Source organism: Melospiza georgiana, chromosome 2, assembly GCF_028018845.1.
Source record: "Melospiza georgiana isolate bMelGeo1 chromosome 2, bMelGeo1.pri, whole genome shotgun sequence".
Classification (NCBI taxonomy): domain Eukaryota; kingdom Metazoa; phylum Chordata; class Aves; order Passeriformes; family Passerellidae; genus Melospiza; species Melospiza georgiana.
The window spans coordinates 29,584,774-29,602,521 of NC_080431.1; the positions used below are offsets into that span (position 1 = coordinate 29,584,774).

Below are 17,748 nucleotides of genomic sequence, written 5' to 3' on the forward strand. Positions count from 1 at the left end.
ATGTCATTCAAATGAGCCTGTGGGTTGTGCTGAATGTTGCATCCATTAGCAAGTGCTGCAGATTCAAATCATACCTCAGGACTTCTGCTCAGGGTTTCTTGTGTCTCGGTTACTCACCACACAGACCCCTGTACTGCCAGCAACACTGCATGCATCAGCAGGTCTCCCAAAGACATGCAAGAAACTCAAAGAATGAAGTCTAAACTTTCTCTTCCTCATGTGATTCTCATTTTATGGTCTTAGCAGCACTACAAGCCTCCTTTACATCTTTAAATATTAACACAGCTATTCTCTTCATGTGGGATCCCTCATTACCATATGAATAAATGATTAATGGTCACTGTACCAAACAAGTGCAACTTTTATAACTATATGAATCAGCACTGAGCCAAACCCTTCAAGAGTAGTAAGAGTTTTCTGGCATTTATTGCACTTTATTGCTTCCTGGATCATTTAAAAGAAGTCACTGACAAACAACTGCTTGAAAGTTTACTGCGGATACAGTGAGAAGTTCTGTACTTCAAAATGCAGACAAACTTTCTTTCCCAGCAATTTAATGCTGGTCCTTTGGCAGAAAACTCCACAGCTTGTCCAGTAAATGCTACTATTTGTGATGGCACCTCTTGTGTATTGACAGAAGATAATTTTAATCAAACTTTGAGCGTAGTTTTAAGTACTGTTCTAACAATCATGCTGGCTTTGGTGATGTTCTCCATGGGCTGCAATGTGGAAATCAAGAATTTCTTGGGCCACATAAAAAGACCCTGGGGTATATTTGTGGGTTTCCTTTGCCAGTTTGGAATTATGCCTCTCACAGCCTTCTTGCTCTCTTTGGCCTTCAACATCCTTCCTATTCAAGCTGTCGTGGTGATGATCATGGGATGCTGTCCGGGGGGCACAGCCTCGAATGTTATCGCCTACTGGGTGGATGGAGACATGGACCTAAGGTAAGAGCAGCTGTTCTTTAAGTACTGCATGTGGCTCTTTACATTGCAAATTTTACATTGAAAAGGACTGTCTGATCTCTCTGATGGTTTTCTTAGCTTCCTGGCACATGCATGGTGTTTTCTCCTTGTAAAGATGGTTAGTTACTGTAATTGCAGTAAATATAAGCAGAATAGCAAATAGCCTTGGTTCATTGGGAATTCATGAGAAGATATCACAAGAGAATTGTGTACATTAGAAAATATCTTTATTGTTAAACTTCAGATCCTGGAGCAAATATTATCTATGAAGACAATTAAAATAATATATATTATGAAAACTTTGCCCAAGTTAAAATTACTTTTCTTTCTCTCAAGATCCTGAGTAGTGAAAATATTAAAAAAACCATAGGATTTTGGGAACAGAATCCTCTGTACAAAATAGAAACTATGCAACTTTTCTTGGAAAATAGCTCCTGTGAAAAAATATTTTCCCTCCTTTTGTGTTCTACACAATAAAAAGACAGGTATTTATTTTCTCAATGAATACTAGTTCTAATGAATACTTGTGATAATTCTTTCTGCTCCTGGAACCTTATGCAAAGTCTTCAAACTGAGGGAATATTTTACAGGCTAGAAAGCACTGCTTAAGGCAGCCCTGCATATTGGGAGCAATGAAAACCCTCCTTTGTGTCAGTGTAATGGTCTCAATGACAAAGTGCTATCAACTCAGAAGCAGATGTGTAAGGCACCTGACATGGCCTACGACATCAAATACACAGGAGAAGTAAACCCTACTCTTAATGCAAATTCCATGGGAGGTTCATCAACTCTAAGAGCCTCTAAAAACAAGTTGTCTTTTTATTTTTATGTCCTGAGTACTTTGGTCTAAAACAAAGAGGATCGTTTCTCTCTTTCCTACAGAGCAAAATAAATTAGAGCATTCATCCAATTTATCATATGCCAGTCTTAACTAGAAACAGAAAAAATAGTAGAAGTAAGAAATATGTGGAGCTAGAGTAAAAAGTCTAATAATGTTAATATTTGTAGCTTTGGTACAATATTTTTTCCATCCTTTGAAAATATTGAACTTTTCTGTCACATACAGGTATTAATGTAGAAAACAGCTTTCAAATTATAAATGAGGTTAGCTCTGCTAATCCTTGACTTCCTCATTGTAGATGAAAAATCTATGATATTAAGAACTGTAAGACTCTTAATTTCAACTAATACAGGTCTAAGAAATCACAGATGAGAAGATATTGAGTACAAGGCTGAAATTTTGTTCTAATCTCTCCCTGAAAGAATAAACTGAGCTAAAGCATGCTTGGTCAGCTCTGTATGCTCAGAGTTGCTCCAATGAAATCAGTATTAAAAACCCAGATTTATAATGCTATAAACATGAACAGGATTTCTATCCCTTGGTGATGACAAAGGGTGAAGTTAATTGAAAATGCCTTTAAAAGGTTATTCTTCGGGTAAAGACCTCTACCTTTGGTCAGAGGCTTTTGGTCAGTACCTTTGCAACAAAGATGCAGGGACCACAGGATACAGGAGGTACAGCAGATTGTCAAGGCAGGCATCTTCTCTTCTCAACAGAAGAATAACATTGGAAGTTGTATGGATGGTTTCTGGAGCCGCCACAGTATTATAGAAACCTGCCCATCATATCAGACATTGTTTTGGTTTTAAGTTTAATATTTTATGATTCTACATTACAAACCATGTCTATACTTCTGCTTCAAAACCTTTGTGCAAATGGACCACAAGTTGGAGAAGGAATTAGTTTTATAATTAGCATTATGATCATAGTCAGGTGAAGTATGATGTTTCATATCTTTCTTAGTAAATCAAATCCAGCTGATATCCTCTAATGCTTCCCCATAGAGATATCTTTTGATATTTCACAAAAACAACTGCTTCTGTGGAAACAGGGACAGGGGTTAGAGGATGGCCAGATTTTGGAGAAGGAGGTACATTCAGGGACAGTATAAAGATATAGGAAATACAGAGGTAGGAAACATGAGGGGCTTTTTTTTCCATTTGGGACTTCATCAAACCTTAATTGTAGCCTGTAACTCTTTTTCTCAGTAGGAGACTTCTATAGGAATTCTTTTGCCAGAGGCTCCTGCAAATTCCTATTCAATGACTCTAAGGCAGAGAGTGACTAGAACCAAAATGAATGCAGATATTCCTGTGGTTTCTGCATAATTTTTTCTAGATTTCTCTGGATCTGCTCAGCTTGTGGCCAGGATCAGTAGTCTCGTTTCTGAGGACAAGCAACAATAAAGAGAAATCTGAAGTGAGGCTCAGAACAAAGCTTCCAAAATATCTTAACTAGAACCTTCTCTCACTATTTTTACACCAGAAAAATGAGATTTGCATGCATAATTTTATCTAATGTATTCCAACTCCTTAAAACAAGGAGTTTCCTCCTTATTTTAGATGTCTTGTCTTTTCCTATTTCTTCACTCCTGTAGCAGAATGCATCTTTTTGTACAACAGAAAACAGAAATATCTTTGCGAAATGCGGGAACAATCCTTATGCTAAGCCTCACTGAGCAATTCTCAGCACCTACTTTTTGGCCTAGAGCAAAACAAGCCAGAAAAGGGAATTTTATTTTATCACATATCATAGGCAATTAAATGGATTTCTGTGCTATTGACTTCAGAGTGAAATTTTAACACCCTAGAACTGCTGTTATAACTAAAAGCTCCATTTGATGTCCATCTCTGCCCATTTCCTGCTTACTGTCCTCTCTGAAACCAGCCAGAAAGGCAGCATGGAGACATATTTGCCAACAGACCTTTCTGCTGGCCGCCTGTCTTACTGCCTCCTTTGCACCAAAATTTATGGTTCTGTGGCTGCAGAACACCTTGATTTTTCATGTTCTTTTCTTTTCAGCAGAAGCCATTCCTTTCATTTAGCTTTTCTCTAACCTGATAAATTGTCTGTAGCCAGCAACATTTCTTGCACAACCTTTCACAAGGTGTGAAATGGTAATAAGAAAATGAGAAAGACTATGGGCTAGCATGAGATGAACTGTCACTGTAACCAATTTCTTTGCAGCATCAGCATGACAACTTGCTCCACGCTGCTTGCAATGGGAATGATGCCACTTTGTCTCTTTGTTTACACCAAAATGTGGACTGATGCTGATGCAATTGTACTCCCCTATAACAGCATTGGTGAGTCCAGTGAAACAGCACTTTCTCTTCTGTCTATCCTCCATTCAGGGCAACCTATACCATCACCCTGCAGTCAGGAAGAAATCACCTCAGATTTTTAAAAATATTTCTCTTTCTACCTTTTAATAACCTCCATGGACATTAGGCCCATGAAGAATCACTTCACATCATCCACAGCTCTGCCAAAGAAAGACTTGAAGCCGTTATAAATATTGTACAGATAATTATGACAAGATTGTGCTTGTTTTTCTTTCCAAATGGCTTTGAGACCTACATGGTAGTGGGATAAGAATATAGAATAATTCAGATAGGACTAGCTGCTTCTTCTGGATGAAAGTGTTTATAACAGCTTTAAGACACAATCCTACAAAGAGCTAAATGCTGAGGCCATAATCTGACAAAATACTTAGGCACACGTGGATAATTAAGCAAGTGATTAAAGCTGCTGAGTCTCTTTGAAAAGCTGCAATCTACACTGCCAGGAGTGGCTTCATTTGACTTCCTGTCAAAAATCTCATTCAGCTACAAAGAGAAAATAGTTAAAGTATTTAGAAATACATGCTCCAGTGCTTTGCAGAGCTGTGGCCCTAGTGCTTATCAAGTGCAGTTCCATGTTGTGCTAATCTTAAAAGCCAGCAGAATCACTTTCACATTCTTCAACTTCACTTCCCATTGTCCTTGGGGAAAAACAAAAAACCAATACATTGCTTGTGCTTTCAAAATAAATACTGGAGGGGGAAGGCCAAGACAAAAGAAGCTCTAAACTGGTTGCTGATACGGTACAGTAGCAAAACACCTGCAGACAAAATGAACATTTAATATAGCTACTCACATCACAGGATAGTGATGATTAGCACACTCAGATTTCTGTCTGCCTTTCTGATGCAGGTGAATGAGCATGTAGCTCAGCAGAATGGCAATTACTTCAACAGGCTGCCAAAGATAATAGAGTCTATAGAAAAGCAAATAGGCAGGTGTGGGTAGAGTGTGCATGAGTGCTCCAGGGTGTGCACGCAGAAACATCCCCTGAAAGGCTGCTCCAGGCCCACAGTCACTCATCATGGTGCCCGTCCTGTGGTGAGCTCTTGCACCATGCAGGGTCTTGACTTCTCTTTTCTTTTTTTACAGGACTTTCTCTGGTAGCTCTTGTAATTCCTGTTTCAGTGGGAATATTTGTCAACCACAAGTGGCCTAGTAAAGCAAAAATCATACTTAAGGTAGGATATATAAGGCTGAAGTATAAGCAATTATGGACAAATTATGGAATCAGTGGGACCACTGAAGCAGTGCATTGCTATTCATAGTATTAGTACTTGACTTCAAAAGACCTGGTAAGTTTTCAGCAGAAAACAAATGAGGTGCTGTGGAAATGTATTGCTTTTCCCCTGCACAAACATGCATGAGTTGCATGCATTATTAGCAACCATCATTATCTAAAGAACCTACTTTTGTCTTTGGCTGCAACTATGTTAGTAATTGAGTTCAGTATATAATGTAAACTGAAATTGGAAGGAAGATCATTCAGGTGAACAGAAAGCAGTTTTTTCTCTACAAAACAATAAAAAATAAAATAGTTCTGGATCAAAATGCCTTTCTCCTTTTAAGAGAGTTTCCTAATTTTTTTGTGATCCAATTTTTGAGTGTGAAGCCAATTTTTATTAAAAAATAATAAACATAAAATATTCCAACTCTTATATAAACCTTAAAAGACTATTGACAAAATACAGGATGCCATCTTTACAAGATTGTCTCAGTTACATCAAAAATATGGGAATTTTGGCAAAAAACTGTTCTCATCAAAATAATAATAATTATTCAGCCACATCTAGGGTGACAGCAAATTAATTATTCTGTACATTTGGTTTAGGTTTAAAGAGATTTTCATATGTACTGATAATTCTTGGCCTTTGCTAATCATTCTTATTGAACAAATATGTTATCTAAATTTTCTTAAAGAAAACTACTCTGGTCGCTTGTTTTTCTACCTATGTTTGTTATCACTTCTTTGCTATTGGCTCAGATAGCATAGAGCACAAGTAAAGTCTTTTTAAGTCAATCCATTTTCATGAAACTGCTAGCTTATCACATTGCATTTTGAAATGCATTCACATCTTACTATTTCTATTTAATCAGTTGAGGGGAAAGCATGGACTTGTACTCGCATGTGAAGAAACTCTACTCGATCTCTCAGCAAAGCCTCATTTCATTCCTTATTACTGAGTGGGTGAGCAGCCCACAGCCTTGAGTTTTCTTTGTGTAGGACAATGAAGCACCAAGTGAAGATTGAGCCATAGCTGTCAGATTAAGGCCTATATAGTGAGAAATTCAGACAAGAGAACAAAGATAGTGTGCCAGGTGAAAGAAGAGCTTGTCATGGCCAGACCATGTTTCTTCTTCCAAAGTTCGTGTGTTTAATAGCTCAGCCAAACAAAAGCACTTGCTCACTCGGTGCTCTTAAAAATGTTTCAGCCAAAGACTGATGGAACCACTTCAATGGCAATACATGTTTTAGCTGAGAAATACATCCTTGTAAGCTTAGACTAAGAAGTGTGTCTCTGAGATCCCTGACAGACCTTCCACTTGGGTATTGAAAAGAGAGTGAGCTATAACTTTTTTAGGCAAGCAGTGGTAAAGGTCTCAGTACATTTAGTCACAAGAAATAAGATCAACTACAGTGCTCAGGTCTATGTAAAAGGGCTATACAAGCTCATAACCAGTTTTCAAGCATGAATTTTTAGCCTCATTAAAGATTTACCCCTGCACTTGGCAAATAATTTCCTAGCACTAGCTCACTAGCAATCTAGTGTCTAATTAGCACACACTGTACTAAGCCTCAGAGTGATTCACCAAGGTGGGGAGGAAAATGCAGTATTCTACTTACTAGGCTGTCAGTTTCTCAACAACTCTGGGGAAATTTTTCTAATGTGTGCACCATTCCTCACTCATATCAAACCTGTGAAATTACTTTTAATCTCCAGCCCTAAGTACAATTATAGTCAAGGCTTAAAAAGGCTAGTTTTACAGACATCTGCTATAGAAACATATTACAGCTGTGTCTTGATCTAGAGCTGTAGTCACACCTTGAAGTACATCATACATCTCCTGTTTGTTAAAATGGCAACTATCTCATCTCTCTGACTGCTCTGAATTGCTGTAAACACTAGGTTTTGTGTTTAACATGACATTTCAGTGACTCACGTTTGACACCATGCTTTTTGCCATTGAATTTCCTTGAGGCATCATTTGTACAGTACTGTGTGATTCTGTGATCCTGACTGAATCCCTCTTCTTTTGCTTCACAGGTAGGTTCCATTGTGGGAGCAGTGCTCATCGTGCTCACTGCTGTGGTTGGGGGAATACTCTACAAAGGCTCCTGGGTTATCACACCAAAATTATGGATCATTGGCACCATATTTCCAGCAGCCGGATATACTTTAGGATTCTTTCTGGCTCGCCTAGCTGGTCTGTCATGGAACAGGTAATGCACAGCCTTTATTCAACTGCGTAAAAAGATTTTATTCAGGGATTAATCAATGCTGAGAATGCTCTCTAAACATTATTTAGGTTACAGAGTCACTAATTCACTAAGTCTGCTTTTTTGTGACACTAAGTGCAGACAAAGCTTTTCTCATGCACATTCATTTACAGATTCTGACAATAACATTTCCTCCAACCCTTCATATGTTTTCCCTTTGTGCGCCAATGTCTTGCACTTCAAGCAGGTGAAACAGACCTGATTTGTAAGTGGTTTGGAACTGCAGTAAAACCTCTCATGTAAATGCATCAGTCTACAATTTAGACCACCATTGCAAGAGAGAGACAGTGAGTGCCACATATGTGCCTTGAAGGTGGTTCACCGTCTTCTACAGCTGCTGAACCACCAATAATTGGTGGTACCGGCCATAGGTGCAGTGTTTTTCTGACTATGTCAGCTGAAGGAAACAATTTTCATAGTTATCCTTTACATTTTTTGCTTATCCAGATTAGTAAAAAGCATTGGACCCACTGGATGCTATTTCCCACCTGTCTTTGTATTATTCCCTTTAGGTGTCGTACAGTGTCTCTGGAAACAGGCATGCAAAACACCCAGCTATGTTCCACCATAGTACAGCTCTCATTCACTCCTGAACAACTTGAACTGATGTTTACTTTCCCACTCATCTACAGCATTTTCCAGCTGTTGTTTGCAGCACTAATTTTAGGAGGTAAAGTATAGTAATTTTATATTATAGCACTATAATTATCATTATTATTACCAGTTTAACTTTTCATGTATATTGAGAAAACAAGAAGAGATAAAAATAATCAAATGGATTTCAAAATCAAATCATAGCTTTAAAAAGAACTTTCTGGAAGTTTTGAAATATTTTAGCAATATAAAGAAAGAAATGTTGCATGGATATATTTTACTACAGCATCTTTTTCAGGTAATTTTTATAATTCTTTTATTTAATACTGTCCATATATTGATCCTCAGGCTACCGTCTTTACAGAAGACGCCATGTCAAAACAAAGACAGATGTTGAGAAAACAGCGCAAAAAGAGGATTCAAAATCAGAAGCTAAAATAAATGGAGGATTTGTATCAGATGAGATTAAATAGACAATTATGTCTGCTTCCACCAGCTGTGAAAATAAAGAATATATGGTTTATTTAAAACATTTTTTTTCACATGCTGTTTTTTCATGGTAATATTAAACAAAAGAAGAAGTTCTGCTGACATTGTACAGCGAGACTTTAAAATTATTTACTTAAGAAATATCTATTTTGATTTTTAACATGGTTTTTGCCACAATCGTAGAATGTGGTTTTCAGGATATTCAGGATAATTTCCCAAATTATGGATTATTTTACATTTTATTATTATGGATTATTAAACAAAAAGAAGAATAAAGGTGGGCTATTGCCAAAAAGAAGCAGATATCTGCAATACCAACTCCAGCCCATGATCCTGCAAATCCATCTGCTAGTCTCAGCCCCACAAAAAAGAAAAAGAAATCTTGTGAAAGTGTCTGAGCAGGAACAAGAGTTGACATGGAAGATATGGTAAGGCTGAATATGAATCAAGCATGAAATTGGACCAAGCCAATAAAAGAAATAAAAGTTTCATTTAGGTCAGTCTGGGCAGACTAAAGCACTGTATTAATTGCTTGAAGCATTAATTTATTCTAAAGCTATAATTTTAGCAAGTGCAAGGCACCTTATGACTCCATTATTTTTCCCAAAGTAATAGAAAGTAATAGGATGTAGCAGTCTTACATCTTCGGTCTGGGTCTTTCAGGTGCTGGAAACAGGAACAGAGAGGCAAAGGTGAGGCCTTAAGCCTTGAGCAATTTTAGTGACAGCAGTGACAGCTGCATACAAAGGAGCAAGCAGAGGTTCTGGAAGTGTAAGAAATTATCAGCTTCTGCACTGAAAGGAAGGCATTTGAAAATGGAACAAAAAATATCCCTGATTCATCCAGGACTGCTTCCACCAATCTTAACATGAGACAGCAGTGCTTGGAAAGAGTTATATACCTTTTTTTATGTTATGAGCTAAATAAATTTGAACTGGCCAGATGTCTATGACATGTAGACATTGCTATAGTTGAAAATTTTAAGATTTTATTTATATCAACGGCAAATAGAAATAGTTGGATGTACACATACATTATATATTGTTTGTTTCTGAAAATTCAAGAGTTCATGTGGAAATCTCTCCTAATTTTGTGGAGAAAATAAGTACAATTCTAAGAGAAACAGTGCAGTAAAATCCTTGCAGCTGTAATTTTTTAAGGAAACACTCAGTAGCATTGGTCCTGTAGCTGTTATGTAAAGAAAATATCCAGAGAACTTTAGGTTAATGAATGAGAAGAGATTGGCTGACCAAAAAATTCAAAAGTGAATGAACTATCAGCACATGGAAACAATATACCTTTCTGTCATATTCAAATGGACTTTCCAAAATATGGTGAGTTTATGTGGCAGGTTTTTCACAAACACAACTGAAATTGTGGAATTTAAGTTCGCAACATGCAGCTTTCCACTGCTGCAGAAACATGCCCAGTACTAAACAAAGAATAAATAATTGTTGTCCCATATGTTAGGGAAAGGGTCTCAAAATGTTCCTGAGTTCTGTGAGGTTTGAAGCTGCTTTACTTTTGGCAGGGAGATCAGAATGATCATAACTTCCAAGGAGGAGTTCAACCCTGAGTAGGTGTTAGTACACAACAAGGTGTTCTGTGTTTTATAGAACAGAGATTAAACAAAACAATGTGGCAAAGACTGTTATGGAGAAATCGTAAATTGTAAAATAACACATTCATCAAGAAAAGGATAAGCTGTTATTTGTAACATCTGTACTAAAATGGTTATTGTCTTGCTCCTGCATCTGTCAAAAAATGGGCAGTGGAACTTAGGATCATGTCTTTCTTAAGCACAAAGCTGCTACTCTTCCCCCATGCTTGCTGAACTTCAATGTTTCTGTGTATGTTTCAAGCAGATCTTGAAAATGTATTGAAGAATAAGGGTTTATCCTGCTTATACTCTGTGTGTGTGTCTGTGTGTCTGCGTGTGTATTTAACACAACTGTATAAACATTGAACTAAATAAAGTGAGAAACTGTTTATAATTTTGCCCACTGGAGTAATTTAAGGTGAAAAGAGTTGAGACCGAAACCGAACATGCAGACAGAGTTTATAGCTTTGAGATGTAACAAAAACATCTCATGTTGTGGGTCAAATGGGTATGTTTAATAATCCTAGAACCATAGAACGGTTTGGGTTGGAAGGGACCAGGAAATGTCATGTAGTCCAACCTTCCTGCAATGAGCAGGGACATCTTCAACTAGATCAGGTTGCTCAGAGCCTCATCCTACTTGATCTGGAATGTTATTTTCTAAATCTTCAGCTGTAGAAGTGAAGTCTGTACAACCCCAGTATCAGATCACTTGTGGAGCTGGGGTGGGCTATCTCACAGTAGTGTAGGAAACCACCGGCGAAGATGTGTCCTCTCTCCAGAGGTGTCCAAAAAGATATTTGGGTATCTATAGACCTATAAATGCAGGGATATGGGCTGTTCAGTTGCAGGGGTCTGGTGGTCTCCAACCTTGCAGTTATCATCAAAATACTGGTATTGTCCAAAGGAAAACCCTGGACTGCTGAGATCAGCTTGTTTAATCTGCTCAGTGTCAGCTCCTCACATTCCATAGTATGAAAATCCTTTCTATGAAAGGCAGCATCACTGAGTCACCACTGCTTTGTAAGCAATCTTCTATGCATGGAAACAACCTGTGGATGGAAACATTCCAGCTTGTGCAACTGAAAAACATCATGGAGCATTGTTCAGGCTAATAAAGGTCCATTTTAATTAACTCTTACACGTACTGGCAATCAGGAATTTTCCAGTCCTAAAAAGTTATACAGGTTCTAGGGTACCACTGCAAGTTCCCTTTTAGATAGTCATTCATGTCCAGAGTGCCTGGGTAGTCCATGACTTTGTTGCCATGCTGGTTCTCAAGCTATTGCAGTCAAAATGAGATGAAGCATGTCTAAGGACAGACACCCCAAAAGTTGAAATGACAGTTGAATTAATGCCTAACTCATCCCAAGGTCTGTAGTATAAGGCCTATCAAGATGCAAAAATCACACTTGCCAAGCCAATCTTTAGCCATAAATCTTGATATAAAGATGCATTCTCTGGTCAGCGAAGAGAAGGGGACACAACATCGCAGAGTTAATCATGCCCACCATCTCAGAATTGTCCATCTCTATAAAGTAGATTTAGATGGCCTGACTTCGATCAAATATCTAATTTTTTTGTCTCAGAAAGAGGAAAAAAGAAAGTTGAAATTATTACCTCTTTTTATATTGCTTTCTGTTTCTGCATAAGGTGTCTGGGCATCCAGAGATGCTCAATCTGTCTCCTTTAACCAGGAAGAAGGGCTTTATAGTTGAGAATGTAAAAACTAGACAAGATAAAAGACTGTATGGTGATTCTAATCTTCTATTATATAACTTCTAATATAACTAATTTCTCATCTGACTTAAAGGTGGGTAGAAGAACTGGTTCAGTCATGTAGTGTGCTCTGTTAGTCAGAAGTGTAATTTGGGTAGAATTAATAAGCAAATTGATTTGCCATTTACATTAAATTAGTTTCTTGTTTCAAATTGTCATGGTTTAACATAGTTTAGATTTTAGTTAAGGAAAAAGTCTACAAGCTACTTTAATGATTCCCTGTAAGGACTTTGGCAGCTTCCTTTGGACCTAACGGAACAAAATAAGCTGGTGAGTTTTGAATATTGACAACTTGTTAAACCACTTAAGAGAGCAGAATGTGCCTCTATGAAATCACATTTAAAGAAGAACAAGCCCTGGGAAAAGCTCTCTTGCTTCCAGCCTCCAGGTAACTGGACACTGGCTGGGCCAGGTCCCACTCCACCGCGCAGTCCACACAGACTGGCGGGCAACATCTGTACTGAAACAAGCAGATGTTAAAGTAGCTGTGAGTCAGTGAGAAGCTTGAAGAGAGAGATTAGAGAGATGAGAAACCTCAGCCCTGGGACAGAAGAAGAAAACCTCTGTTCCCAGAGATAAAAGAAGTTCTATACTAGAACAGCTCATCTTTAAAATTGCACCCCAATAAGATGAAATGACCCATGGTGGTAGTTGTGGGAAGACTACCAATCCATGGGAGAGACTTCACGGTTGCAGATTTCTAGGCAGCTGCTACTTGTGAAAATTAAAATCACGAGAGAACTGTTTACTGTGGAAAAGCCTCCATGACGGGGCAGGAGATGTCCCTCTCCTTGAGTGAACTGAAAAAAATGTTATTTTAGAAGTGGTAAACTGACTGAAAATACCAAATATTGTCTCTTTATGTTGTCAGTAGGAAAAGAAAGAGGAGTTGGGGGCAGGAGAAGTGTTCTATTCTGATTTCTTATTATTTTTCTTTTAGTTCCGTTAATAAAGTTTTTATATACCCTTCAAAGTTTTGAGCCTGCTTTGCTCTCATCCTAATCCTTATCTCACAGCAGTGGGTGCATTGGCATTTGGCCAGTGCTAGACCCACTGCATTAATTGGTGCATTGGCCAGGAAACTCGGACTGGCGAACCAAAACCGCTGCACTTAATTGGTGTTTCTGCCCAGCTGAAATGAAGCTGCCACACAAACTAGTAAGGTTTTGATGTTCAAAATCTGCTTTTTTCAATATCTGCCTGTCAGTATAATTTTTGTCAGCCACAGAAAAGAGAAATTTGTTTTTTTGTTTTTGTGGTCCAACCAATTAGCATAGTGTACACTTGATGCAAATCTAAAAGAATAATCATTATTCCCGAGTTCCCAGGGTACAGACCTTAATTTCTTGGTATCTGACCAGAATCTGCCCTCCACAGATTAATTGTAGCTTGCTTACATCCAAAATTAAAGGAAATATAGTGTAACAGTTCCATAACACAATGGTAACCAACCGGGCCTGACTGGATCTTTCAAGCCAGAACTGAAGGGCAGTAGAAGTAAATTTCTGCTTCTATCTTGCAAGAAATATTCATTCTGCTCCAAAACATCTCAGTTAAACTGAACACTAAATTAACTTAAAATATCAAATGTAAAAATAACTTTTACTTGCCAAGATATTTGCCAGTCTTCAAACTGGAATTGCAGAATATGGATAATTGAAGGTTCTGAAGAAGTCCTAATTTGTTTTCATTAATAGATATGTGCTGTGGAATTATACTACCCTGTCCCACTAATTTCCATTAAATTTAGCCATCTACAAGTAAGTTTCCAGTATCAACCTTTCCTCCTTCCCTAGAAAGAAGCAGTCAGTACTGTCAGTAGAAAAAAAAAGATATCTCTGGAGAGCAAACCATCCCACTCTTCAGACATCTGATTTAGGACAGGGAGAATTCTGGAAGGAGACAAAGACATTGTGCAGAATCAAGCATGAAATTCAGTTGCCTGAACACAGGACCTCATGCAATGTGAGGTGCCCTGGGTTGTCCTGCCTGGATTTCCACTGCCTCTCCAGGAAGTCACAAGTATTCTATAAGTCCTGTGAGTCCTGCAGCAACTAAAACGGCACCACACACTTGTTTAATCAGCCTAATCCTCCTTGTGACTTGAAATTCATCCTTATTTGCAGGGTTTCCCATGATATATTTGAATTTTTCCACAGTTAGATGAAAGGTCAGCACTTCACATAGCATAATTACAAGGCCATAAGAAGACCCCTGTGATATATTGTAAAATATCTCAGAATTTACAAAAACAAACAACAAAAGTGTTACTTTAAGCTGCCTCTAAGAACTGACCAAAACCTTGCATCTCCCCTTAGTATTACACAGAACTTGGAAAGGTCTAGAAATAAAATTCAGTAAGGACATTCTAAACTATTTCTATGTAAACGAAGAGCATACAAAAAAGTATTATTGATATATCTACTTGCTCATAATGGACAATGTAAAATGATTCAATCAATTACCAGTTTCTCTCAAAAGATGATAAATCAGCCTACTACCTTAGTAGTATTAGTAGTAGTAAGTTGGATTTAGGAGAACATGAAGCTTTAGAAATATTAAATTAAAATAAAGGACATCCATCATCTTTTTGACTTCAATTATTTGGGGGATTCAGCCATGGGGAATGAATTTTTGCCTTTCTAAGCACCAGCTAAGAAATCTTTTGCAATCACAGCAAACACTTTAAAACTCCAAAGAAAGGGAAGGGAAAGGTCAACACTGAAGAAACCTCTTCTTGACTGCAGCAGGGAGCGGATCAGCTGCTTTAAGTGGTTCACTTCCTGCTTACTACATATCCTAGATATTGTTATGAAAAGGTTTCTGTTCCAGGCAAACAGAACCCAATTTCCCTTAGAGCACACAAGGCTTATGCACCATTTCTCATTTGCTGCTATTGTTCCTGGATTAGAGAAATATTATCAATTACACACCCAGTGTTTCTATTCACACAAATTTAACATTGCTTCATATCTTATAGATGTAACTTAATTGCTTCAGATATACTCATTAGGTCTGCTGATCAGGTATCATTAAGGTAATTTGATACATTCTTTCAAATATGACTGCAGACCTTCTGTCTCCTTCTTCTGCAATGAGTTCAAGTATTACTCATTTGGGAGATTTCATCAGAGTTTTAAATATGCTTTCCCCCATCTGAATTCAAACTAGAAGTGAGGAGGTCATATTGAGATGGTGAGGCCCTGATTAAATAATTTGATGGTACAATTAATTCCCCACAAGTGGAATTAACTGCAGGGGATTAATGAAAATGTCAGGGTTACAGGTTGTGCTGGTGATGTGTTTCTAATGTCTGTAGTAAATCTGCTGTAGGTAAAGCACAAATTCTTTCCACGAAAGGCCTTTTCTTTAAAAATATACCCTGAACTCATAAAATAAACCACAGCTAGTATGGAACAATTTTCCATAAAAGTGCACCAACTGAGGAAACAGACAAAACATACAGCTTGCCTAGAGGAACACATATTTCAGGTTTAAGATATCCAATGATTACTAAAAAAAAAAAAAAAATAAAATTAATGCACAGTATCTAAAAAATGGGCTTAAGTAAAAGGTGAAAAAGACTGATTTATGGACCATAAATTCATTGCTATCAATTTAATATGATGCTCAATGTAAAGATCATAAGATAGTCTTTAATAATTGTTTGCTGGAAGCTGCAGAAATATGTGCCCATACCTCTTACACCCTTTTTTAAAGCACCTACTTGTGTCATTGCCAAGTTAACTGAAGATCTGAGGTTCTTGAGCTTGTTTGTACAATCATCTTCAGTAAACATTAAACCCAAGGAAAGGCATAAGCTGTTTTCAAATATTTTGCCTGTTGAAAGGGAAATAACATCAAAGTAGAAGGACAGAACAGTCTGTACTGAAATGAACAAGGCAGTGATGGAGGAAAAGGAGAAAATTCAGGTAAAATTATTTTGTGAAGACATACCTAGCAGTCTATAGAGGAACCAGTCATCACATAGATTACTTTCTCTCTATTCTGCATCACTTCACCTGTTCTATTGTTGATTTTTCAGAAATCTTCCAGAGAAACAGTTACAGACACAAACTAAAACCTGCCACAGCCAGACTGTTTACAATAGTAAAATCACAAAGGATATTTGGATATCCACTGGAATACGGTCAGACGAGTTTGCAGTTGAGGAGAACACATCCTCCTCGAGGTCTTTGCAGTCACCCAGGAACACGGTGGTGCTACGAAATGTGTAGAGGGTTCAGCTGCATGAGCTGGGAGGTGAGGAATCAGGGGTGGCTGGGAGAGGAATCTCTGTTCAGGCAGTGGTGAGCAGAGAACACTATTCCACCCCTTGTGTTCCAGCCTGCTAGGCTACACCAGCTGTACTTGTACCATCCATGTGGGCAGCGGAGAAGGATAAAGCAGTCACTCTCTGTGCTTGCTTTTATCCACTTGGTTCCCTACAGACCAGAACCAGACAGCAAGCCGCTACTCAGGCTTGTATGAACAAGAGAATAGCCTGGGCTCAGGCACAAATCCAAGCTAACCTGACAGCAGAGATGAAATTTTAGGCTATCCCTTTTCTAGTAAATAAACTGGGGAGCAGTCTTTGACCCCAAAGCCAAGCAACATCATCTCATTGACATGCCCAAAGCTCTGCTCTCTTCCCTCACAAGCAGGAAAAACACATTTCTGGCTCCCTTCTGGGAGCATTCCCCTTCATCAGCCCCAGCCTGGCGCCACTCAAGAGTGCCAGGTCACAAGAGCTGAAGCTGTGCCAGGAAGGGTGCAAACAGCCATGAGACAGCCCTCAAGCCCATGCCCTCCTCTTGGCTCATTTACTGATGTAGATGTAACAATACATGCCCAAACCCAATTTTTGTTTTTAAACAATCAAAATTGCCTGGCTTTAGAGGGACCAGAGAATTCAGGGTAAAGACCATATATTTTCCCCTATTGTTTCCATGTACACTTCTGGCAGCTCTGACTCGTGATGAGTTGTTAATGATAAATTAAGCTTTAACTAAGTAGATATTTCATTTAGAGTAATTTCTGCTTCTGTGGAAGAGAACCTCCATTTATACAAAGAAATGAACATGTTCATTCCAAAAGAATACTATATCTTTGATGTAGTGTTGGGTTGTGGTTTTTTTACAGTTTAGTCATGGTGCCATTTACACTGCACTTTGAACATTATATATTTTTATTGTTAAATAAATTAATGGCTATGAGAGGGAATGAAAGTGATTCCTGGAATTAAATTCACAAAAAGTTCTCTACTTTTTTACTGTGTTATGAAGGCTAATTGCGTTGCATGACCTATTTATGTTTAACTGCAGAGAACTACAGGGCCAGGTTTAGAGATGATTTCTTTAAGCAGGTTTTTCAAAACATCTGTGACTCACATGTCAACATTGATATTTACTCCTGCATGTGCTATAAGTTCACCCCAGCAAGCAACTAAGTTCCATGCAACTCCTTGCTCATTTTTTCCCTCTTAGTGGAATGGGGGGAGAATGGAGGAAAGGTAAAACTTTTGAGCTAAGAGTTTAATAATTTAAATAAAGGATATTAATAATAATGCTAACAATCATTACTATTATTTTGCTTTATTTTCATTATTACTGTAATGAAAATGGGAGGGGGAGAGAGAG

The 17,748-nt window shown here is 38.0% G+C and overlaps 1 protein-coding gene across 1 annotated transcript; it reads left to right on the plus strand.

The window, feature by feature from the left end:
- Positions 1-525: 525 nt before the first annotated feature.
- SLC10A2 (solute carrier family 10 member 2) lies at positions 526-8,714 on the plus strand. The gene is made up of 6 exons (XM_058045496.1): positions 526-947; positions 3,994-4,112; positions 5,241-5,329; positions 7,415-7,590; positions 8,160-8,317; positions 8,590-8,714. Exons 1-6 carry the CDS (start codon positions 526-528, stop codon positions 8,712-8,714), a joined length of 1,089 nt encoding a protein of 362 aa, XP_057901479.1.
- Positions 8,715-17,748: the final 9,034 nt, after the last annotated feature.